This window comes from Ziziphus jujuba, chromosome 8, assembly GCF_031755915.1.
Source record: "Ziziphus jujuba cultivar Dongzao chromosome 8, ASM3175591v1".
NCBI lineage: Eukaryota > Viridiplantae > Streptophyta > Magnoliopsida > Rosales > Rhamnaceae > Ziziphus > Ziziphus jujuba.
In genome coordinates this window covers 10,832,962-10,858,341 of record NC_083386.1, presented here as the reverse complement: position 1 = coordinate 10,858,341, position 25,380 = coordinate 10,832,962, and the positions used below count along the sequence as shown (strand labels likewise).

At 36.2% G+C, this 25,380-nt stretch overlaps 2 protein-coding genes across 8 annotated transcripts; one reads left to right on the top strand and one right to left on the bottom strand.

The window, feature by feature from the left end:
- The first annotated feature begins 8,805 nt into the window (after positions 1 to 8,805).
- LOC125421252 (disease resistance RPP8-like protein 3) lies at positions 8,806 to 12,038 on the top strand. Its single transcript, XM_048469547.2, has 2 exons — positions 8,806 to 9,563; positions 9,735 to 12,038. Exons 1-2 carry the CDS (start codon positions 8,987 to 8,989, stop codon positions 11,888 to 11,890), a joined length of 2,733 nt encoding a protein of 910 aa, XP_048325504.2. The 5' UTR covers positions 8,806 to 8,986; the 3' UTR covers positions 11,891 to 12,038.
- A 1,239-nt stretch (positions 12,039 to 13,277) lies between these two features.
- Positions 13,278 to 22,931, bottom strand: LOC132804940 (uncharacterized). 7 transcript variants are annotated; one of them, XR_009640215.1, is made up of 9 exons: positions 22,357 to 22,931; positions 21,644 to 21,759; positions 21,432 to 21,513; positions 20,621 to 21,297; positions 19,340 to 19,429; positions 19,176 to 19,244; positions 17,605 to 18,306; positions 17,397 to 17,490; positions 13,278 to 16,751 (listed from the first exon to the last, which is right to left on the bottom strand). XR_009640215.1 is itself a non-coding variant. In XM_060819385.1 (3 exons), exons 1-3 carry the CDS (start codon positions 22,860 to 22,862, stop codon positions 22,213 to 22,215), a joined length of 480 nt encoding a protein of 159 aa, XP_060675368.1. In that variant the 5' UTR covers positions 22,863 to 22,931; the 3' UTR covers positions 22,134 to 22,212. The 7 variants fall into 7 exon arrangements, 3 of the variants coding, with proteins under 3 accessions (XP_060675368.1, XP_060675366.1, XP_060675367.1); XR_009640214.1 differs by having other exon boundaries at positions 21,644 to 21,756; XR_009640217.1 differs by having other exon boundaries at positions 22,582 to 22,931.
- Between the last annotated feature and the right edge of the window lie 2,449 nt (positions 22,932 to 25,380).

Here is a 25,380-nt window from a genome sequence, read left to right as displayed (position 1 = left end):
CATAATGGCACTATTTCGAATAACAAAAGCTAGAAATCCAAGCAAGTGATCATGGGCTTGACTAATGACCCTGGATGAACTTGGCTTGGTATTTACAATCAAAATGCGGAGGAGTGTACAACTCTTACATCCTCCCCCACTCATTCTATCAATGCCCTCGACGACTCCGCTGCCTTGAACTCCTCGATCTGCTGCTTGTAGGCTGCCAAGTTGCCTTCCTTCTCCCAGCTGGTTTCTTCTTCTCCTAGTCCCTTCCGCTTGATGAGGTATTCTCGTACTGGCTGACGATGCACGCTTCTGGTTCTTTCTGCAAGGATCTCCTCCACTTCCTTGGTTGTCTTCGGCAGCTTGGTCTTGACTTCGGCTCTTGCTGGATTGTTGCGCGCTGGATCCTCCTTGTCGGCGTAGTATGGCTTGAGGTTGCTGACGTGGAATACCGGGTGCACTCTCATCCATCCTGGGGTAACCACCTTATACGATGCCCTCCCTACTTTGGCAATGATCGGCATTTGTCCCTCATATTTTCTCATCAACCTGGGGTCTCTGTCCCTTAGCCAGCGAAATTGCTCTCGAGTTAGCTTCACCATCACCATATCCCCCGCATTGAACTCTAGGGGTCGCCGGTCTTTGTCTGCCTATTTCTTCATCCGATTTGCTGCCTTCTCCAAGTAGGCCCTGGCTATTTCCATGTTGTTCTTCCACTCTTTGGTGAAATTGAAAGCCCTTGGGTTCTTTCCTTGGTACTCATTGACTGTGTGTGGAAGTAAGGGCTTCTGGCCGTTAACTATTTCAAAGGGGCACTTACTTGTGGGAGATCCCTTTTGTGCGTTGAAGCAGAATTGAGCTACATCAAGTAGTTGCGCCCAATTCTTCTGGTTGGCACTCACAAAGTGTCGTAGGTACTCCTCCAACATGCCATTGAATCTTTCCGTCTGCCCGTCCGTTTGTGGATGATAACTGGAGGAAATGTTGAGCTGGGACCCAAGAAGCTTGAATAGTTTTGTCCAGAAAAATCCCGTGAACTTGGCATCTCTATCGCTTACAATGTGGCGCGGCACACCTCAATATTTCACCACATACTTGAAGAATAAGCGGGCAGTTTCCTCGGCCGTACAGAACTTTGAAGCAGGGATGAATGTTGCATATTTTGAGAATCGATCCACAATAACCAAAATACTTGAAAGATCCCCGATCTTTGGAAGGTTGGTGATGAAATCGATTGACACACTCTCCCATGGGCGTGACGGGACGAATAGAGGTTCCAACAGCCCTGGTGGTTTCTGCCTCTCAACTTTGTCCTGTTGGCACACAAGACAGGTTCGGATGTAGTCCATAATATCGTCACGCATCTGTGGCCAATAATATCCCTGTTTGATTAAGGCGTACGTCCTTTGCCACCCCGGATGTCCAGCCCACAAAGTGTCGTGGCATTCTCTCATTAACATTTTTCTTAAGTCTCCAGCCTTCGGGACAAATAACCTATTTCCTTTTGTCCATAGTAAGTCGTCTTCCTCCCAAAATTGACGAGTTTTTCCCTCCTTGCACAGTTTGAGGATATTCTGGGCACATTGATCTCCCCCTAAATGCTGCTTTATCAGCTCTCGCATTGAATTCGCGATAGTACTCGCAGCCATGTTAGCCACCACCCTTAGTGCCGCAATGTCCGTCTTGCGACTTAGGGCATCCGCCGCCTGGTTCTTGGTCCCTGCTTTGTGCTCGAATTGAAGGTCAAACTCCGCAATGAATTCCTGCCAACGAGCTTGTTTTGGGGTTAGTTTTGGTTGAGTAAGGAAGTGACTAACAGCTGAGTTATCAGTCTTTACTACAAAGTTTGACCCCAATAAGTAGTGCCTCCAGGTTCTTAAGCAATGAATTACGGCAAGCATCTCCTTTTCTTGAGCCGTATAGTTTCTTTCTGCCGCTGATAACTTCCTGCTTTCGTAGGCGACAGGATGACCATCTTGGAGTAGGACTCCACCTAAAGCGAAGTCAGATGCATCGGTTTGGACTTCGAAGGGTCTTGTGATGTCCGACAGGGCCAATACTGGGTCTTTCATCATAGCTTCCTTTAGATCCTGGAATGAGCCCTCACATTCCTTGCTCCACTCCCAAGGCACCTCCTTCTTTAGCAATTCCGTTAGGGGAGTTGCTTTCTTTGAGTATCCTTTTACGAATCGGCGGTAGTAATTTGCCAATCCCAGAAATGATCTAAGTTCTTTCACATTAGCGGGCGTTTTCCACTCTTGGATGGCTTTTACCTTCTCCATGTCCATACGGATCTTCCCCTCCTCTATGATGTGTCCCAGAAACTTGATTTGTCTTCTGCCAAAAGCACATTTTTCCTTCTTCACAAATAATTGATTTTCTCGGAGTCTCTGAAGTACCATTCGAATGTGTTCGACATGTTCTTCCAAGTTAGGGTTGAAGAGTACAATGTCGTCAAGATACACCACCACAAATTTGTCAAGGAAGTCTCGAAATACCTGGTTCATGAGGGTGCAAAATGTTGTTGGTGCATTCGTCAACCCAAAAGGCATCACCAGGAATTCGAAGGCTCCGTATCGTATGACGCAAGTAGTTTTCTCTTCGTCTCCTTCGGCGATTCTCACTTGGTAGTATCCCGATCTCAAATCCAATTTAGTGAAAAATTTGGCTCCGCTTAGCTGGTCGAACAAGTCAGCTATTAAAGGGATCGGCTACTTGTTTCGCACTGTGACCTTGTTCAGGGCTCGATAATCTACGCACAGGCGCAAAGTTCCATCTTTCTTTTTTTGGAATAATACTGGAGCGCCGTAAGGTGCCTTCGAGGGTCTCAGGAACCCTGCTTCCAAAAGTTCCCCGAGTTGCTTTCGTAGCTCTGCCAGCTCAGGAGGGGCCATCCGATAAGGTGCCTTTGCTGGAGGTTTTGCTCCTGGTATCAATTCGATGTTGTGGTCAATATCTCGTCGAGGAGGTAGGTTCTTTGGTAAGTTGGCCGGCATCACATCATTGAATGATTTTAAGGCATTCAGCACCATAGAAGGGGTAGTTTCATCATCTTCACCCTCCTTCGCTACCACTAATGCTATGTAAGAAGGTTCTTTACATCTTACTCCCTTCTTAAATTGGACGGCCGATAGAAGTTTGGGGTTGTTCAATTGCTTCCTCTATAAAACTACTCCTGTTTGTTCCCCCGTCATCAACAGGGTGTTAGCGGCGGGAATAGGGATTGCCTTCTTCTTCACTAGAAAGTCCATTCCCAAGATTACATCAAAGTCATCCATTGGTACCACAATCAAATCCACCCGGTCCTTCCAAGTTCCCAACTTGAGAGGCACTTGTTTGGCCAGGCCCACCGTAGGTAAGGCTTTGGAATTTACTGCTTTCATTTGCCCCGCATCCTTTTGTAAGCGTAGGCCCAGCCTTCAAGCTTCAATCTCTGAACAAAAGTTGTGGGTGGCACCTGTGTCCACCATCACACTCTTTGCGGCCTTTCCATTTATCGCCGCATCCACGAACATAAGACCTTTCTCATTGGTCTTCCTAGCCTGAACGACCTGTCCATTAAGGGCATTCAAGAATCTCAGCGCTCCCACTTGTGCGCCGTCTTCTCCTTCTTCTACTACCTCCTCTCGCCCTCCCTTGTGCTCTTGGGAGCGAATAGATGCTTGTAGAGCACTAAAAGCGGTCTTATGGGGGCATTCGCCCACTCTGTGGGGACCATTACATAGGAAACATGTTAGAGGTCGGGGTCTAAATCCGAATGCATTGGGGTTCCGCGGTGGAGGCTCTCTCGTGTTCGGAGGTTTCCTATTGTCGCTTCCCCCAGGTCTTGGGAGATTGGCAAGCCTGAAGGGTCTACCACTATTGGCATTCGAAGGAGACGGTTGGGGCCTTCTATTGATGGGGCTCTCTGTTGAGTAGTCCATTAGGCGCTCCGCTGCCCCTAGTGCTGAGGCTAGGTCTTGTACTCTCTATCGTTGAAGTTCTGTCCTAGCCCAAGGTTTCAGCCCTTCCAGGAAGTAGAAGAGCTTATCCTTCTCAGACATGTCGCGTATATCGAGCATGAGGGCTGAGAAAGCTTTCACGTAGTCCCTTACATTACCCGTCTGTCTCAATTCTCTCAAATGTCGTCGGGCAATGTAGTCCACATTCTCGGGAAGGAATTGGTTCTTGAGTTCCTTCTGTAGCTGGTCCCATGTGTCAATGATGCATCTGTTGTTCTTGATATCTTCGTATTTAGATCGCCACCACAGTTTTGCATCATTAGTTAGGTACATTGTAGCCATGGTCACCTTTGTTTCCTCCGAATCCGGTTTTATTGCTCGAAAATATTGTTCCATATCAAACAAAAAGTTTTCGAGCTCCTTCGCATCTCGTGCCCCTCCATACGCTCGGGGCTCAGGCACTTTCATTCGTCCATAGTCCCCGCCCATTGGGACAGCAGGTCGATTTTCTACCGCTCGCATGGTGATGGCGAGCTTGGTGTTTATTTGCCCCATTTCAATCTTTAGGGCTTCCACGGTGGCTCGAAAGTCCTCCGTCAGTTCGTTGACCGTAGACATCAATCTCTCTATGGCCTCTTCCATTGCTCCATCTCGCTCGCCCGCAGTGGAGCTCGAAGGGCCGGTATTGCCCCACGTGGTTTGATTCCTCTCGAGTGCGCTCACTCGACTGGCTATGTCATCCAGTGTCTCCATCTTTTCGAAGGCCTCCTGCCAGTTGTGGCCTCTGATATGTGCATTTACAACGCCAGCAAGCTCCCCGAGCTGCTAGTCGATGTTATCGAATCGCATTTCATTTGTCAGCTTCGGCATCTTGTGCGAGTGACTCCCAACCTTGCTCTGATACCAACTGTCACGGTCCCGCCGCTCTAAGAATACAACGGGGCCGTGCGGTGCTTACTCGCCCCTTGCGGGTAGTAAGCCAACCATTAATGTCCCTCGCAAGCAAATAACCCACACGATATTAGTATTGTGCATGCACCAAGCAAGCAATAAAATAAAGCATGTAATCACACAATCGTTAGAAAATGGGTCAGTAAACAAGGCAACAATACGATGAATTGGAAATGCGTTCGTTTTATTCGGTCTCAATGGAGAGAACATCAGAGAGGTTTACAAGCACGCTATTAAAAGTTCTCACCTATGCTAGTGGTCTAGTTCAACAACTCGCCGACTAGCCACCCCCCTCCAAAGAGCTTATCGGGCCATTTTCATTCCGACAAGAATACATATCAAAATATGCGAGGAATCATAATAGCACTATTTCGAATAACAAAAGCTAGAAATCCAAGCAAGTGACCATGGACTTGACTAATGACCCTGGATGAACTTGGCTTGGTATTTACAATCAAAATACGGAAGAGTGTACAACTCTTACACATGGCATGTGCTTATGAATTTGTGAATCATGCATAATTTTTATCTACCTCACCTTTTTTTTTATGCAGTGGAAGTTGTGTAGCACAGTGCCAATTAATTTAATTATAAAGGTAAAAGCAATTTCAGTTCAACATAACTCTTTTACTTATATATTGTTAAAAAAGAAAAGAAAAACATAATTCTTTTACTCGTTAACATCGCGTCTTATGTGACATCTTCTTGGGGATTGGGGACTAATCGTGTTTCATGTGTGATAATAAAATATTTGCTTACAAAATCATGAGCGAGAGGGTAGAATAGCTAGTAAAAGAAGAATCTTATAATTTGCAAGACATTTATAATAATTTGAATTCTTTACTGTACATAAACTTTGGGTATATATAATTTACCCAAAAAAAAAAAAAACTTTGGGTATATATAGAATTGGAGTTATAGTAAAATAATATTTTTTTAAAAATGAAATAATATTTTATTGAAAATGTAATAAATAAAATAATAAACATTGGATATACATAGAATTGGATTTAGAGCAACATAATATTTTTTTAAAAATGAAATAACAAAAGATAATCTAGAGACTAGAAAGGAAGTTGTAAATATTATAATGTAAGGAGGGTAAAGTTGTAATGTTGGAAGAACTGAACATTAATCAGCATGGTAGAGCATTTTTCGCAAATTATAATAAATTATTGAAAATATGCTTCCGTTCAAATCTTTATCTAAGTGAAAACTTTCCCTTTTTTAAATTATAATAAATATATCTATACACACACACACATATATATATATATATATGCCGGATTTTTTATTTTTTTTCTTCTTGATTTTAGGAGTAATGCAAGTTTTCAACTGCATATAAAACTGCTTAGTTTGATTTTAAAAATATATATAGTGGCTTATTGATATAAAAAATGAACTTGTAATAAGAAAGAATTTTCACATTAGAGTATATCTAAAACTCTGAAACATATATAAAATTAACTTTTGACTACATAATAAAGTTGAAATTAAAAAAAAAAGCCATTAATGCTTGGTAAAATGTGCAAATGAATAATTTAAGCAAACAAATATATTTCAACGACGTTAAAAGTTGTAAGATATCCAATGAAAGTTTTCCTACCCGGCTTGATACCTCATCCCAAAAACCTCTAATTTTCAAGCTAGGAAATTTTGATTGATGAAAAGTTTTATAACATTTATATTAATGATTAAATAATGATCGATGTTTATAAATTTTATATTAATCCATTTTTCTATAATTTGTGTTCTAATTTTTTTTTTCTTTTTTTTTTGGGGTAATGGATATTTACCCATTAGAAGTTAAAACATCAATTCCAATAATCTTGGAACATTACCCATCTCTTATTATCAGAATAACATCACAGGTGTTATCAGAATCGTAGAGTTGGTATCCAGTCTTGGTCTTTCCTCTTCCTCCACATGCATTCATCATCTGCACCCTTGATTTTCATCTACGGTTCCCTTTTGTTGTATTTGGTCTGCACTGTCACTTTCTGTCCATTCTGGCTTTATTTTGTTTGTTCAATTAGATCTACATTCTCATCATCTTTGCATATATATTTGCTTTAAAGTCCCTCTTCCTTCATCTCTTATTACTTTGATCCCTCACGTGATCACATCGTAGCTTATGTCAATTCCATATTTGAAAAATAATACCAAAATATTTATCATTGCAAATGTTCTAAAAATATCCACTTCCTTCCTTGTTGGACAATATTAATTATTACTTCAGCAAATATACGGGTATGAAAATCTTAACGATATATGGTTAAATCATGTTTGAGATATTTTTTGCTGTCTTCAAGCGGTAAAGCGGTGACGACTACCTAATCCTATGTAACAAATATGAGGAATTTTCAAATGGGGTCGGCCAATCCAGATTGAATTCTGACAAAAGAAGTAAACTGCAAGACAATATTCTATCAGACTAACGATTTCCTATCACTCCATTGGTTTATTTATTTGTTTATTTTTTCTTAACATTAATTTCATTGGGTTTACCGCAGGTCATCTTTGTTTGGGTTTTTTGAATGGGTATTTCTTTTTTTTTTTTGTGGCTAAATAATGGGTATTTCTTTTTTTGGTAATGGGTATTTAGTATAATGTAATTGGTAATGTTCATAGATTATTGTTGGATTCGATGGTCTAAGGGGCATTTAATATTATTATCTTACACAAAGCAAAAAATGAGTAGCCAGAGGTCATTAGAGGTCATAATTCTATGAAGTGAAGAAAGATTTCTATGGTTTTTATTTATTTATTTATTTATTTTCCTTGAAATGGTTAAGAAAGGTGGTGGTGGGCCTAGCTAAGGAATATATATTTATATATTTATGCTGTATTTTTTTTTATTATTATTATTTTAGGAGTAATACGAGTTTTCAACTTATATAGAGGTGTTTAGTTCGATTTTAAGAATATAAACAGTGGCTTATTGATATCAAGATTGAAATTGTAATAGAAAAGAATTTTCACATAAGAGTACCTTTAAAACTCTGAAGCATCCCGGTCGAACTTTCACATGTAGAATTAAGTTTTGAACAAGTTGAAATTAAAATAAATAAATAAATAAAGCCACTAGTACTTGCTAAATACTCATCAAGCAAATAAATATATTTTAACGACATTGAGAGTTATAAGATGTCTAATGAAAGTTTTCCTGCCCGGCTTGATACCTCATCCCAAAAGCCTCCAATTTTCAAGCTAGAAAAATTTGATTGTTTGATGAAAAGTTTTATAACATTTCTATTAATGATTTAATAATGATCGATGTTTATAAAATTTCTTTTATTAATTCATTTTTCTATAGTTTATGTTCTACTTTTTTTTTTTTTTTTTTTTTTAGGGTAATTGGAATTTAGTATAATCTAATGGGTAATGTCCTTAGATTGTTGGAACTTCAGTATTATAATATTATACAAAGCAAAAAAATAAGTAGCCAGTGCTCAGATATCATTGGAGGTTATAAATCATATGAACTGAAGATATATAATATATATATATATATATATATATATTTATAGATAGAGCAGTTGTATGCTCTGAAGAAAGATGACAACTTTTTTAGATGACTATGAACTGAAGAAAGATTGCAGTACTAGCTGGCCTTGCTAATTATTTCTGGGAAACCACTCTTTAATTATTAAAAACTTGATGGGTAAAACGTGTAAAAACTCAAAAATCAAGGATATATACGCAAACAAATTACAGTACAAACGGATATTAGTAAGATTTAGCCTAAAAAATAATAATATGTCAGGTGATTAGCTAGCAATCATGTTCCCCCACCATTTTAGATTTTGTTTAATAGGAATGGAGCCATTTTTAAATTACTTTTTCCATATTAAAAAAAAATGAAATAACTGAATAAATCACATGTATCCCTTAAACTTTTATAATTTTGTAATAGTAGGACCAACCATTATTCGCCCACAATTGCTGATAAAATTCACATCCACCAAGTGGCCGACAGTGCCACCAGCACTAGTCTCATGAAGTCATAATAAGTGCCATCTTCCTGATACATCTTCTCCAACAATCGACAACTCCCTATAAAAAAAAGAAAAGGAAAAAAGAAATTTCTCCAAAAGCTTTTCACAAAAATGGCGGAATTTGTCTTAACAAAATTAGCAGAGTCCGTCTTGTCCCAATCAGTAGAAAGAATCGCTAAGCTTCTCATCCATGAAGCTGCGTCCTTGAGGAATGTGAGGGATGATGTGGTGCTTTTGCAAGATGAACTGCAGTCCCTTCAGGGCTTCATAAAAAGTGCAGATACCAAGCAACATCATGACAAGCACCTCCAATGGTTGGTACTAAAAGTGAAAGATGTAGCTTCTGATGCTGAGGATGTTATTGAGACTTACATCTTCAAAGTAGCCTCCTCTTACATCAAAGCTTGTCATAATAAAAGAGCTCGAGCCCAGATCAGCTTTGTTCGAGAGAGGATCAAAGTCATCTTTACAAGTATGCAGACTTATTGGATCGCATCTGTTGCTGCTGGCGAGGTCGAGGCGAGTGTTTCAACGGTGGAGCTGCAGCGGAAGCTGAGAAGAAGATCTCCAAATGAAGAAGAGGAGGATGTTATTATCTTGGAGGATAGCTTCAGGGATTTAACAGCTAAACTGACCAATGTGGAAGATCAGCTCCGCATTGTCTCTGTAGTGGGCATGGGCGGTTTGGGTAAGACCACTCTTGCCAAGAAAGTGTTTAAAAATGTTAAACAACATTTTGACTCTGCTGCTTGGGTATTTTTATCTCAAAAATTTGCCCCAAAAGATGTTTTCACTGAAATCTTGACCCAAATTTTGGGAAAAGATGAAAAGATAATGAAGAGATTACATGATTCGACAGAGGATGGTCTAAATGACTGGCTTCAAGGAGAGCTCAAAGAGAAGCGGTGTCTGGTGGTACTTGATGACATATGGACGACTGTAGATTGGAATTCTATAAAAGGTGCTTTCCTAGGAGGAAAGGAGGGAAGCAAGCTTCTGTTTACCACTCGCAATGAGGAAGTAGCAACATCTGCTGATCCATTGAGCTCCATAATTAAACCTCGTATTTTGACAGACAAAGAGAGTTGGGAGCTTCTACAAAAAAAGGCATTTCCAAAAGGAGGTTGTCCACAAGAATTTGAGGGGGTGGGAATGCAGATGGCCACAAAATGTGGAGGACTGCCTCTTGCAGTGATCGTACTTGGTGGTTTGTTGAGGACAAAAACTACATTTAAGGAATGGGAGAAGGTGTTGGGAGATATAAATTCATACTTGAACAAAGTGCAATCACATCAAGAATATGAAGGAGTGAATGAAATATTAGCCTTGAGCTACTATGATCTGCCTTACTACTTGAAGCCCCTGTTTCTATATTTGGGCAACTTCCCAGAGGATACTGAAATACCCAAAAGTAAATTGGTCCGATTATGGATAGCAGAAGGATTTATACCCAGGCCCAAACCGACAACGAGGAGAAGAGAAGAGCTGAAACAAACATTGGAAGCTGTAGCAGAAGGACACTTGGAAGAGCTGATCCACAGGTGCATGGTTCAGGTGGAGAAAAGGGACCATACAGGAATAGGTGTCAAAACATGCCGCATGCATGATCTTATGCGAGACTTGTGTATATCCAAGGCAAGAGAGGAAAGCTTTGCTCAGATTATCCAGCAGCAGCATGAGAGCAACTTGTCTACTGATGTTTCTGCGGCTTCTTCATATGAGCATTTGGGTAGTGGTCATTCCCGAAGACTAGTCATCCATCCTGGTTTTGATCGTCGTTTCAGAAAACCTTGGGCATGCAGCACCTTTTTCAGAAAGCTGCTTGGTTGCAATAATAATCCGTCTTCTTCTTTGGTGGAGTCTAATTGGGTGGAACAGCAGGTACATCCCAATCTTCGTTCTCTTTTGTGTTTGGGTGGCATTCTTTCTTTATCAACATTAAAATCAAGCAATTTCAGAATGTTGAGAGTGCTGGAACTTTATTTTAGATTGGGATCTAAAATTCCTGGAGGCATTGGTAATTTAATTTGCTTGACATATTTAAGTCTCTCGTGTGGTAAGTATGAAGATATAAGTCTGCCATCCTCCATAGGTAATCTGCGCAATTTGTACACTCTAGATCTTGGGAATAATGCGAATGTCAGAGGATCAGTGGGAAAGATATCAAGATTGGTACGTTTGAGATATCTGTCACTACCACGTTATCAGCACAATCAAAGTGGTTTTCGAATAGATAAACTAAAAGATATTGTGACCTTAAAGAATATACCAGCTTGTGTGTTGATTAGATCATATGATGCACTACACAAATTGACTAATCTTCGAAAAATATCGATAGTCTGTTCTGGGTTTTATCATAATTATAATGAAGATCATGTGAGAAGGGTGTTGAGGTCCCAAATCGTTCGATCAGGCCGCCTAACATCCTTGCGAATCTTGATAAAAGGACTGTTGATAGAAGGCACCGAAGCTGGATTTCCAAGTCTGAAATCACTTTCCTATTGTAAGAGTCTCTCTAAATTAGGTTTGTGTGGGAAGATGAAATTACAACAACAGCAAGGATTAATACGTCTTCCACAAAGCCTTACCAAATTGACTCTGCGCATGTCTTACATGGAGCAGGACCCAATGCCAGTGTTGGAGAATAAGCTACCAAATTTAAGGTTTCTTATGCTTGGTTTGGATGCATATGTTGGTTCTGAAATGGTTTGCTCTGCCCATGGATTTCCAAACTTAGACACTCTTCAACTCACTACATTGTTTAAGTTAAGAGAGTGGATAGTAGAGGAAGGTGCGATGCCGAGTCTCAAGAAATTAACCATTGACCATATTCAGAAATTAGAGATGATTCCAGAAGGCTTGGAATTTGTGACTTCCCTCAAAGAATTGGAAATTGTTTCGATGAGCTATTCCTTCTGCGAGAAGCTTCAAATGAAAAACGGAATTGAAGGACAGGATTACTACAAAATCCGACATATACCCTCCATCTCTTTTAATATGTGTACTCAAGATTAATTTTATGTATTTTTTTTTTTTTTTTAAAAGATCATTTGGAATTTTTTTTGTTTTTTAAATTTTATTTATGTGATGCTCCAAATTTTTTTAAGTATTTATTAAATACGACTTCTGCTGGTTTGTTTGGAAAAATCCCGTTCTTTGTATATTTATTTATATCATATTATATGGTACATATGTATAATAAATTAGAAGAGGATATTTTAATCAAATATGAAATTGATTTTTTTTTTTTTTTTTGGGTTATGGCGGTTATGGGGCGCTGGATAAACACTATTTTTAGACGATTTTTATTATTATTATTTTTTATTTTTCACTTTTCTACTTGGTTATTTTCCGATTATTTCTGGTCATTAATCACAAAATAATCCATGTCTTTTAACTGATTTATATTAATATTATCGACCATTTTATTTTTTGTTTAATAATTCATTTGGAATCTTAATTATTTATTTATTTCTTTGGTTACTGGATGCACAAAATGGGAAAAGGTTAGCACCCTCATCTGTTATTATAATGTACAGATGTCAAAGCTGAAGTTAAAAACACAAGGTCGTTCTCATAAAATCGATCGCTATCGGAAATACAACCGTTTTTGGGTCGCCTTTTTTTGTGTGTGTGTGTGTGTTTTCTGTTTGGTTTCGTCTTAGTTTCTTAACTTCTTGACTATTTCCTTTTCCACTGGAATATTTTCTTTTCTCTTTCCTTCTTGGTTATTGTCTTAAAAGTAAATAAATTTGGAAACTAATAATATGAAAGGGTCTAACTTATAGCTCAAAATATACATTCTCTAACTAGAAGAACTCGTCCCATTGGGAAATGGAAATTGGGGACTTTAAACTACATATTAGTCGATGTTGGCCAACTAGAAAATATATATATATATATATTTTCAAGAGAAAATTGGCTAACTTTTGATCTGAAAATCAAAACCTCCCATTTTGCTTTTGAAAAATTGTTGAAATTAAACTTTTACCTTGTTTACGTAAATCAACCAAATATTTTTCACCCTTTACAGAATATATATATATAATTGACACATATGTTTTATATAAACAATTACTTTTAATATTAAGTCAATTTCTTCAAGCTTAAGAGCAGAAAAAAAGAAAAAAATCACAAATTTAATAATTTGACGTTGTATATGCTCTCATTCAAAGGGATAAAATGCTTCAAAACAAGTCTAGGTCATATTGAAACATTGTTGAAAATTCAAACGGTCCAGGTTATATTTTCCATTTTTCTTTGATATTCTTGGATGAAATTTCGTTGTTAGTTAGAAAGACAATCAAAAACAACCAGCTCGAATCTGTTAATTGCACCATAACCTGCTACTCTTCTTTCCCATAACAACAACATATTTTTACCTTTTATCAGCAGCTGAAAATTAATGCGGATAAGATTCTTGGATGGGTTATAAGTAACAACTATACGTTTGTATAAATTTAACATTGTTTTTATGCTCATGCAGTCACATTTATGAATATTTTTTCATTTGCACCAAAAAAAATCAATGATTATAGCTTTACATTTCACATTAACGGGTCAATCATAGTATCTCTTGCCAGGAACTTACTATGCAACAGGGGATCATGAAAGTCAAGTCATCCATCAATATCATATTTACAGCGCGTCATGATAAAGGGCAACCCACTCAAATTCTCCAAGGCTCGACAAACACAAATTTTGTCATTGCAGGTACACTGAAGCATCCTGTCAAAGTCTCAAACATAGGACTCTTGACCACATGATCGGTTAATATCAAATGCACCAATTTTTAGACAGAAAAGCCATCAATACTCTACAAACATGTGCAAAAGAATAATTCAGGAAAACAAATATTTTAACAGTATTAAGATCAGATGACCTAAAATGTACAAGGAAATGTTTTTTCTAACTGGCTTGTTACCTAGGAAGATTTGATCATTTAGAAAGATTTTTACACAAAGAAATTCATAATTTATGTTACAAATGCATGATACTTTTATTTATGTTTTAGATTTATATGGCATAAATGGACTACAAATATAATATTTTCGGAATACCTACAACTAAGTATATGAATATGTCTTTATGTGTGTTTATTCATCTTAGGACGCAAAATATGTTTATAATATACACTCTACGTTTGACAACTAGATTTGATAGCTACAGTTGTGTAAACTAAAATTCATACTCAACTAAACATACACTCTACGTTTGACAACTAGATTTGATAACAACAATTGTGTAAACTGAAAGTTCATACTAGAACTAAATTGCAAGTCGCTCCATCCTCAAAGCAAACACTCAATACAGACAATTTTACTTAAAAAAACTGAAAAAAGTGATTTAATCAAAACACCAAAAGAATATAAAACATAAAGAAAGACAAAGCAAAAAGAAATGGAAAACGAAAAGTGTGATTCCATCATATACTGACACAGATGTAGTTAAACCTCTGACAATGCTATTATACTTGTTGCCAAATGATTTATCCTGCATCTTTCATCCACAGAAATTCCAATTGGGGTCTACGAGTAAAGGACTGAGTTAGACAATAAGTTTGAAACAAGATGAAACATTTTTAAACTTACATATACAATATATTGATCTTACCTTCAGGGTCACAAATATCAAAAAAGGTTTCATTATCATGAGCAGAAACGTAATGAACCTGAAAGTTTTTACCATATTGATAACATGGTTTTGCAATGTTATATCATCATTAGAGTCAGCTTTAAAATGTCAAGACTGACAAGTATCAATGGTTCTGATAATCTATTAAGAGTGATAACAGAAATTAGCATCGAAAGATAGAAGCTTTTGAGGAAATCTGGAGCATACACCTCCAACTGCCTTGAAAAGTACCAATACCCTTCATCCCAAAGCCATTGAGATTCCCTCTCTCTTATATTCATTCATATTGACTGTTGTTGTTAGATAACTCATGTCTTTTAAAATCTTTTCTTTCTTCAACCTTGTTTGGGTTCACCATAAAAAGAAGATTGTCAGCGTTTTGTAAACGAGATTGTCCTTTGATTAACAATCAAAGATTTTGCTTTTCCGATCTACTATAAAAAAAGGGAATCCATAAAGCATAATGCAAGATGAATCCTTAATTTTTCCAAAGAATTCAGGATTAAAGATTGACATGAATTGAAAAAGATTTATGAGCTTGCACACAAGATATCCAGAGATCTACCAAAGAACATAAAAGATGATCCTGCATAAGCAAGTTCCTCATGCACCATACTCATTTACAGAATCAAAATTCAGAGTATCAAGCAATTTTGGATTCGATCCTTACAGTGGCATGAAGCATATGCAACTGGTACTCCATCATGAGTTGATACTTCCAACCCTTTTACCTGAGTAAATCATAATGCAAATGTTAAAGGCAATCTATTTTCAGTTTTATATCAACTGAATCTGACTTTATTGTCAGGTATTATTGTATACCTCTTTCCCTTCATAATCAGTTAGCACAGTTAGCACAAACTCCCTCAAATTGGCAGCCAGCCCTACCCGAATAAAGAGTAACTTGCTTGATAAGTAGCAAATATATAACAATAAAAGACATCATTAGGGAACATTTGTCTCGTGTGAGAGAAGATATAGGATCCTGGTTCTTATATAAATCGAAGAATGGTTAGATTAGGAGACAGATATAGTTCTAATAGAGGAGCATGAACATGAAAATTGTTTATGTTGATATGAAACATTTGTGGAAGCGGTCAATAGTACAAGCATGCTAGCATGCACAAATAGGGAATTTAAAAAAAAAAAAAAAAAGTAAAAAAAAAGAAAAAAAGAAAAAAAGAAACACATAAATTCATTCATAATAATATGCAAAATCTTGGATAAGAAATTAAGAATAGATGTAGTGCACATGGGAATAGATGTACCTAGAAAGCAAAAGACTTAATGACTAGAATTTTAGGCACTGCAAATTTCTACTTATTGACAAAGAAATAGAACAAGAACTAATTAACTTGGTCTGCATGATCCTTCTTCATATCAGTTCTCTAAGTTGGGAACTCATCACTCACAAGTAGCACAAAAAGTTGGCCTCTATTAACTTATTGCAAAGTGAAAGATCTCGTTTACCTCGAAATTACATCATGCAACCAGATGATTAAAGACCTAAAGTTCTAAGCACCAAAAGATGTTCATTGATTCAGTCTGCTGTGCAGCTTTATGCCATGAATATTAAGAGATCTTCTAATTTCACCATTAGTATGCATGTATGGACCATAAATACATCAATTGAACAAGACATTTAGCCTGGATGTGATCCTTTGACACAGCAAGCACAAGTTTTTCAGCAGCTGTGTCCTGGTTGTGACCATTAGGCTGCAGAAAGATAATCAATAAACATTCTAATAGAAGTAAAATAACCATATATTAAAGAAAAAATGTGCATAAGAAGGCAAAATTTTCTGCTGATCACCCTCAAATCCGGTAAAGAACCTCATTGCAACATCAATTCTAATTTATGGATGCACTATTCATTAGCCCATGATTGCATTAGCAATTACCTAACATCAAAGAGAACATTACCTCCAATAGCACCAGTTCTAGCAGTAAACTTAATTACAACTTCATCATCAAAAAGTTAATTTGTGTATACTCTAGTCATTAGGTCATTAATAGAATTGGAAGTCTTGTTTTACTAAGATTTGAACATAGGAAAACAACATTTAACAGGTTCTGTAGGAAAATTTCCCTGCAGAGACTGAATCAACCAAAATCTAAAACAAACCTTAAAAATGTTAAATCATTATATATCTGCAAAAATAGAGCAGTCGCAAATCCTTGCTGAAGTGGATGGCCAAATGAAGATCCACCAAGTATTGCAACCCAGATTCGATCGTTGAAACTGAATTAAAATTTCAAATTGTTTATGAAAATAAATGTTCCACAAAGATAAAGAAACACCTACAACTGAACTGACGAGATAATTATATATCAAGACAACATGACATGATTGTAGGCACTGATGATACATTTATAAGATGATGCAAAATATTTTGGGATCATCTGCACTCCTTGGTGCCATATGGGCATCAACTCCAGAAGAGCTAAGGGATTTACTTTTATTTTCAATTAGTCAAAGTAGGAAGATGTTTTCTAAAGTTATAATGACTGTTTGATTTCTCCTCCCCCCCCCCCCCCCCCTCTCCCCCCTCCAGATAGAGTACTTACCATTCTGTTGGAAGAACTGCATAAGCCAATTTAATTTAAAAAAAAAAAAACTGATGAAAATTGTAAAACAACAAAGTAAGTTTTGAAGCTTGCATAAGAAAGCTATACAAATAAAAGTATCCATTTACAACTTACAAGGTACATCACTGTTTCTGTCTATTTTATAGGGTGAGATAGCCTAACCTTTCCTTTGCATAACTCTAAACAGATAACGATAATGTTTTTTCAATTAACAACTTGAATTTGATAAAATATATGCAATTTATATATCATTGGCATAAACTTGCTTTCCAGAACAATCATGGAAATAATGAAGTACCTCCGAATTCCAGTCCGAGGAAGATGGAACCGTGATGCATTAACTCCGCATCCATTCTAGGCAACTACACCAAAATCCCACCTTCACCATATCTCTAGAAAATTATATATATTTAAGCATTATTAACATATAATGTGGAGAGAAAGAAAATGAAAGACCCAGACTGTCACTTGATAAAACTGAATATCACACAATGACGCCAACTTACCTGTAGACACTAGAACCATCAACTCCATCCCTCTCTGTTTTTAGGCTGCACAGCACATCTTTTGCTATCATCGATAGACATATTATTATTACTGTTAGTTGCTTAGCCATTTTGTGTTTATGGTCACACCATGCCAAGTTGGTCAGACTTCCTAACCATTGTTCTTTTCATTATGTGACCCAGAAGATCAAAACGGAACCCATCAACCTAAACAAAAGGCCATAAAACTGATTGAAAATGGTTTAAAATCAAGAATTATAGCTATACTGATACATCAAAATCATAAACCCTATCTTGAATAGGAACAAAAAAAGCTTGTGCGCTAGTATGCAAAACTGTTTTTAACCATCTTACAGTCTAAATAATCACCTTATAGTCAACTGTCCAGTGCAAAAGATCATCAATAATTAAACGCTAAACCATAAATGCTCACTCAGTGTTATTGACACATCTGCTATTCTCTATGAAACCAGCAGTGTTTCTTCTCAAATAGTAACCTGGAACAATCTGCCAAGGACAAGAGAAGAGCAGGCAAACTTTGCAGGAATAACAAATTATGAGTTAAGCAATGGTAGACACACAAAATTAATAATAAAGAAATCACGACCTTGTCAAGAACTGAATTTTCATCAAAGGACCCCCGCTTCCATGCAAATGGTCGTAGACAACATCCAACAACGTGAGACCAATACGATTAAGTGCCTGAACCAAATACATATATTTTCTTAATATTAAATAAAACTATAAGGAGACGACTAAAAACAGTAAACATAAAAACAGGAAATGAGTAAATGGGAAATTATCTCTTAAAGGACAGTAAAACATTGAAAGCAACACTTAATTGGATAACAATGATTTTAAAAAATCCAATGCAACACTTAATAAAAATACGAGAACTAATTTTTTTTTTTTGGTGCAAACATACCAGAACTAATATTTCGTTATTCCATATCTAGAGTACATCTTTCTATTGGTAAGAGAAAGAAAAAGTTAAGGTGTCACAAGTAACATTTAACTGTCTAAGCTAAACATACTAACGAAAAAAACATATGATTAAACACAAGATCTTTAGTGCTGCCTTAGCAATAAAGGCTATTAAACTGTCAACACTGCTAAACCTTAACTGGATATACATAGTTCGATTCACTTCCTGAAAGATTAAGCTTTTGGAAATAATAGTAAGTTAACATGGTAACCCAATCTTCTTGTTTCGTGACCAAAGGAAAGTCTACTTTCTAGTCTTGTCATCAGTCCTACTAACCCCATTTCTAATAATTAATTGTTCTGCACATGTAAGAGCCATTTTTTGTAGTGCTAATTGAAGAGGAGTTTTAAGAGAACATATAGATGACCCTCCTCCCAATAGCTTAAGCTTTTGGGAGAAGTGGTAATTTAATAGTAACAGCAGGGCCTTACATCAAGTGTTAACATGTCTCAATCAAGCGATAACACATCTACTTAAACTTCTATTACTCTTGTTAACTCGATATACATAAACATGTTTAAATTTAATTCCAATTAGTTTAACCTTTTAGGAAAAATGATAACTAAACAATGACAAATTATCAAACCTGGACCATCTTTCTAAATTATATGGCAGGAACCAGTTGGGTTACTTGTATTGCTGCCTTTGGGATACCCTACAGAACAGGATTGTTCCTTCATAAGAGTGATAAAAAGATCATAAGAGACAGATTAAACAGAAATATTAACCAATGGCAGTAAAGTTTAGTACCCCCAGTTGTACCATCATCATTTTCGACAGCTGTAATTAGAGCTTGTTGCTGAGCTGAATGTGGAGGAAACTTTTTAAGTGTCTCATTATCTGCAAATTCCCACAATTTCCACATCTTAAATAAATTGAAAAATTTTCACTTTGCATCAACATGTTTTAGAATTTTTATCGATTTAACATGTTGATGCAAAGTGATGATCTAACATGCAATTCTATCAACATCTTACTTGTTCAATTTTAGGAATGCAATTCTATCGATTTAACTCATATCATGTATATTATTCATTTGGAATATTTATCAGCATTCAAGTCAAGAAGCAAATAATACTCAAAATAAATAACAAGGATTGCAACCATTCAATCATGATAAACCAAATTCGAATGGCTTGGCATTACCAACCATACATCCACTACCTACCTTGTTGAGATGTGTTCTAAAGCTTGCTATATGCATTGTTACACTTGTTTTCTATCAGCTTAAGCTTTTAGAATGATTGTTAAAATGAGTCCATATTGAAGCTTGATTGTCAAAGTTATCATGTGCTTGAATCTTAGAAATCTATTTTTCTGGTTCTGTTTTAAAGTGCGCAAGCAAGATCAACTTCTGAGTCAATCCATAAGGGGAAAATTCATGTCTGTTAGTGCATATGATGCCGGAGCAGGAAAGAACGAGAAGAGAAAGAGACAAGTGGGAGAAGTGGGAAGAAAACCAAAAACCGAAATTTTGTTTTATGTAATAGATGATCAAGTTTTCTTCCTTGAGGCAATTATTAGGATTACCTGTATAATAGTCAGCTCTAAACCAATATGGAAGCTAACCAACTATAAAACCCTAAAGAAGCAAAACCTAATAAAAATCCCTAAGGTAATAAAACTGCATTTCATAAAATATATAAACTCAGAATTAACTTAAAATACTAAACTAAAGCACAATTATTAGAGAAGCTTTTCTTGATCTGTATTAGTTTTTAAGTGATTCATATTTATTGTCAGATCTGCCAAGATACCATCCAGATAATTAAGCTTTGGCACCATGCCACAAATTATCCCAGAAGTTAAGTTAGGATATTGCCACCTTACTGTATACCAAGCTTTAGAACACATACTAATGTGCAAAATAAGCTAACCATTGAACAGAGAAACAATGAGAAATGGTACTTGATAAAAATTCTATATCCATCTAGAACTATGCAAAGAAGATTCATAAAATAGGAAGAACAAAACATGTTCATATTCTGTAGAGTACAAATTTATCACTCAGATCAAGAAAAACAAAAATACCAGCGTAGTGAAGGTCAGATAACCACCACGAAATTTATAATGTGGTCACTGGCACTGTAGATCAATGTAGCATGTAAGAGAAGAAAAACACATGTAGAAATCAACATAGCACCAAAACTAATAATCAAATCAAGAAAGCCAAAATAATAATTGAAACTTGTCTTCATTTGTCAGAATATAGGCTGAAGTAGACTCCAAGACAATTTTGTATAAAAGAGGCATTTTGTATCTCCTTGGATACTGATATCAATCCTTTCCGTCAGTCTTAATGCAGCAATAGGAGAACATAAATAACACGAGAAAGAAAAGAAAGAACAGAAATAAAAATAAAAATAAAATAGAATGTAATTAAGCAGGTTTAATAGCGATGACATATGAAAATGTATGCTCGACTCTTTCTAGTCCAAGGCTGTAGAAATCTTTAATCAACTGCATCAAATTCCCTACAGTATACTCTCTAGTATACAACCAGTATACTCTCTAGCATATGGATCCTCTGCGTAGCATTTTTCGATTTTCTGGATGCTAGAATGGTAGACAGATACTTCATAAACATAATAGCAGCCTTCCTCACCCTTTGGTCCTTTAGTTTTCCAAACACCATTATCCTCCTCTACCCAGACAATTTCTTGGGGATTATCTGCTGATACATCTTTATAAATGCAAGCCCGTACTTCCTGTTGAATGCAGAAATAAGTTGATAAACAAATGCACAGCATTATCAAGGACAGATAAACTGTTAAAGTAAGAAAAGAAAGATCAAGTCACAATATATAAATAATAAATGTTATAAAAAGATATGATATACTACAGCAGTAGGCGCCCAAAGAAAAAGTGACACAGCCTTGTCTGAGTAAAGTGCACCCGCAGGGGCCATGGTGAAAACAGATAAACTGTTAAAGTAAGGAAAGAAAGATCAAGTTACAATGTGTAAATAATAAACGTTATAAACTGTTAAAGTAAGGAAAGAAAGATCAAGTTACAATGTGTAAATAATAAACGTTATTAAAAGATATGCTATACTTGCACAGTAGGCGCCCCAGAGGACAAGTGACACAGCTTTGTTTGAGTAAAGTGCACCAATGGGGCCACTATACGAGAACAATTCATCCAATACACCCCGACTGCAGACCTATCTGCTGTAACACAAAGAGGAAGAAATCATTACCTGCTAAAGCCAAGACACAAAAAGTTCATCCAGGACACCTGGATAAGGTTGTCATGAGAAAAGAGGAACCATACTTGTGATAAAAGACGACCTTATATATTACAACAGAGAATTATAAAAAAATGAGTAACAAAACAAACAGCTGCAAAATATGCTTACAATAGAAAGTCGAAACTACTAATTGGCACTTGAGTTGAGGTTTGCCATTCAAACAAGGAGGCAATCTGAAAGCTCAGTAACCCCTAATATGAGGAAACTTTTCTATCATCTAGGAACATAAATTTGAACCAACGAGTAAACTTAACAAAAATTCAATGTAAACCCATCAATAAGAGGTCAATCATATATAAGAAAACCCAAATAAGTAATAACCATAACTAACATAAACAAATTAGCAATAATCCCTACAAATAAAACATATGTGTTACTTTTGCTGGCAGCGAGGAATCATTGTCTTCAAGCTTAATTTTCTTATCCTGGCCTGTTACCAGGAAACCCATTTATTCCACATTAATCCAATGAACTCAACCCCTATGTTTGGAACAAAAGCTCTTGACAAAGTCCAAACCTCGAATACCATCATCAGTAAGTGACAAAGCAGCGCCTTTACTAGCAAATAAGCAGCAGCAATCATTTCCAACATCCACATCCCATACAATAATGGATTCACTGACACAGTACGCTCTTGAATACAACAAGCTGTCCTGGAACTGATACAGACCATTTTACCACAAAATAAAAACGCTAACTAATTACCACATACATAATTGAAACTCTGTAATTCAGAAATTACTTTTTGAGAACAGAATATGGAGAAGAGAATGGGAGAACCGGAGAGGTTGAAGGGGATGCCAGGGAGGACATGGAGGAGGGAGAGCAACAGCAAATGGGATGCTTTGAGAAAGTAAGGGAGTGAAGGGATTCACAGTGGGGATTAAACGTCGTCGTTCCGAAGAAGAAGAAGAAGGATACGAGAGAGTCGGGGCGTGGTGGAGGAGGGAAGTGACCGTTGGAGGTTGGAGGAGGAGTTGAGGATGCAATGTGAAGGAGTGGAGAGGAACTTGGAAGAGACATTGCCCACTACATTGGGGTGCTTGCCAACTGAGAATCTTTCAATTTTCACTCGTCCTTCACTCTCTCTACCTTTTGAATTTCTTTTTAATGGCTTGGCTAAAATAAAATAAAAAAATTAAAATTCTATTAATAATGAAAAATCTATTTTGCTTTCAATTTCAAAATCTATTTTTCAATAATTTGGATTTGGAATATCTTTTTTTTTTTTTTTTTTTCCTTCCAGTATGAAAGGTTTTCAGTTTTAATTTTACTATCAAATAGACAATGGTATTTAAATTCACAATTGATACTTTACTCAGTTTAAATTTATTTAATGTCACCTAGAAAAGTTTAAGAAATATTAATTAACTTAAAAATTAAAAATTAACATATAAAAAATGAGATTAACTGTAATATTAATGACATTAATAATAATAATAAAAGTTAACAATACATATATTCACATTAAAATCATAAAATCTCACTTAAAAAAAAATTTAAAACACATAGTATATATATATATATATAATTTTTTTTATGGAATTAAGTATATAAATTAAATCTCATTTACATGGAATGGAAGACAAGATGGAAGACAAGATGCAGAAGCGGAAAAGACATGCTAATTAAGAGATATGTAAATTGAAAATGAGGTTGGTTCAATTGTTCACCACTCACATTCACATTCAAAAATTAAAATCAAGACATTAAAATAGAAGTTTCACCCAAAAAAAAAAAAAAAAGACATCAAAATAGAAGAAAATTGTCATAAATGGTTAATATATATATACACATATATATAGAAATTAAATGTGTCATGCATACACAATTTCAAATTTCCAATTAATCATTTTTCTGCCAGCAAAGGAACTTCTTTTTTTTTTTTTTTAAAAGGAACCAACTTAATTCGCACTAGTACCACCCATGAAGTATGCGACCCAAACAGGAATTTAGAGGTCAGATACTAATTGTGATTTGTCAAATTGGTATTTACAAGTATAGTTACACAAAGCATAAAGCAATTTATTTGCCCTAGGGGAGTTCCATAAAATATAATTTTTTTAATATATAAAGTAAATCATTTAACATTTATATATAATTTGATATTACAGAATAACAGATTACCACAACAAATAAGATAGCTACGAGGAGTGAAATGTTTGAGAAGAATTATTAAGAAATCACGTTGATAATAACGCTTTAAATTTGCAGTAGGTATTAAAAAAGTGTTTGGTAATTTGTAGTGTCCAATTGAATTAATATTGTTGTACAATATATGTTGGGGGAGGTTTGTGTGCCGGGTTATGTAGCTGAAACCAGATATATAGCCGGTGAGGCTCTAGATCAACAAAAGTCTGAATTGTGTTGGCAAGAGGATGAAAGCTCACCCGCTTCAATACTCTGGCAACATCGGAAAGTAAGTATTTTGCTTTGATTTTCATCTGACGATTCAAAAGTGTGGCGGAGCTGAGTTAGGTGTACTTCTTATACTGTGAAATGTTATGTATCTTTGACTTTCTTTGACTCTAAAAATGTTACGTGTCTTTGACTCTAGAATGTTATGAAGTAGCTCAGCTTCACATCATTATTCATCCGTTGCTCCAGAATTTCTCCATTGAATCTTTCTTTCCCACTCTACAAAACCTTCCCAAGTTTGGTAGTTCTCTCTTTGGCTTCTTTTGGTTTATGGGGTCCACAGCCTGGTACTATTATTTATTGGTGAAATTACCTTAACATGAGATTCTGAATATGACCTCAAACTACTACAATGGAGTAATCCCAGTTCCACTTTTCCGTTCGAGGAATCTTGATCATAAGAATTTCACAGTGAGTTTCCTATGGTTGGCTAAGTTCACTGCCATTGTTGACTGAAGTAAGTTTGAAGGACAATAATGACTTTAGGTTCTCTGCCAAGTTCCCTGAGGACCTTTCATAACCCTTGAGTTCTTGCTCTATCAGCAAACTTCTCTGGTGAAGTACCTGATTTTAGCCCTTTGACAAACCTACAAGTTTTTGAAGTGGAAAATCGGAAATTTGGGCATAACTTCCCCGATTTGCCTACAAAGCTAGTCGCTCACTCTTATACTAGGAAAGAACAGGTTTCGTTTCGGCATTATCCCTGCTAAATTAGGCTCTTTATTATCAAACTTTGGAAGCTGGATATATATTTCTTTGCATGGATTCGTGGGACCTTTTTGCCATCATTTGGTTTGTCTTTGTTATGGAATCAGAGAACAAAAAACTAAAACAATTCTAACAAAAAACCACACAACATTGATCGAGATTCGGCGACTCGCCTATGTCCTTGTTGCTCCGCTGAGAGCCCCTGTTCTTCTTATTGAATTGCTGCTTTTACAAGTCTAGTTTCAGAGCTACAATGATGGAATCACACAGATACCCAAAACCAACCCAATTCCCTTTTTACACCCTCTCTCTTTCTGTGTTTCCCAACTTGATTCACTCAGAAACTCACAAAGTACAACAATGAAAAACACGAAAGAAAAAGAAGCAGCTTGGTGGAATTTTTCACTCTCTGCAA

Excerpts from the sequence above, each read along its gene's own strand:
- LOC125421252 (XM_048469547.2), top strand. The coding sequence starts at position 8,987 with ATGGCGGAATTTGTCTTAACAAAATTAGCAGAGTCCGTCTTGTCCCAA. Across the intron at positions 9,564-9,734 it reads AGTGGGCATGGGCGGTTTGG|AGGATGGTCTAAATGACTGG; the intron begins GTAAGACCACTC and ends ATGATTCGACAG.
- LOC132804940 (XM_060819383.1), bottom strand. The coding sequence starts at position 22,862 with ATGTCTCTTCCAAGTTCCTCTCCACTCCTTCACATTGCATCCTCAACT. Across the intron at positions 22,499-22,581 it reads CCATATTCTGTTCTCAAAAA|TTCCAGGACAGCTTGTTGTA; the intron begins GTAATTTCTGAA and ends GGTCTGTATCAG.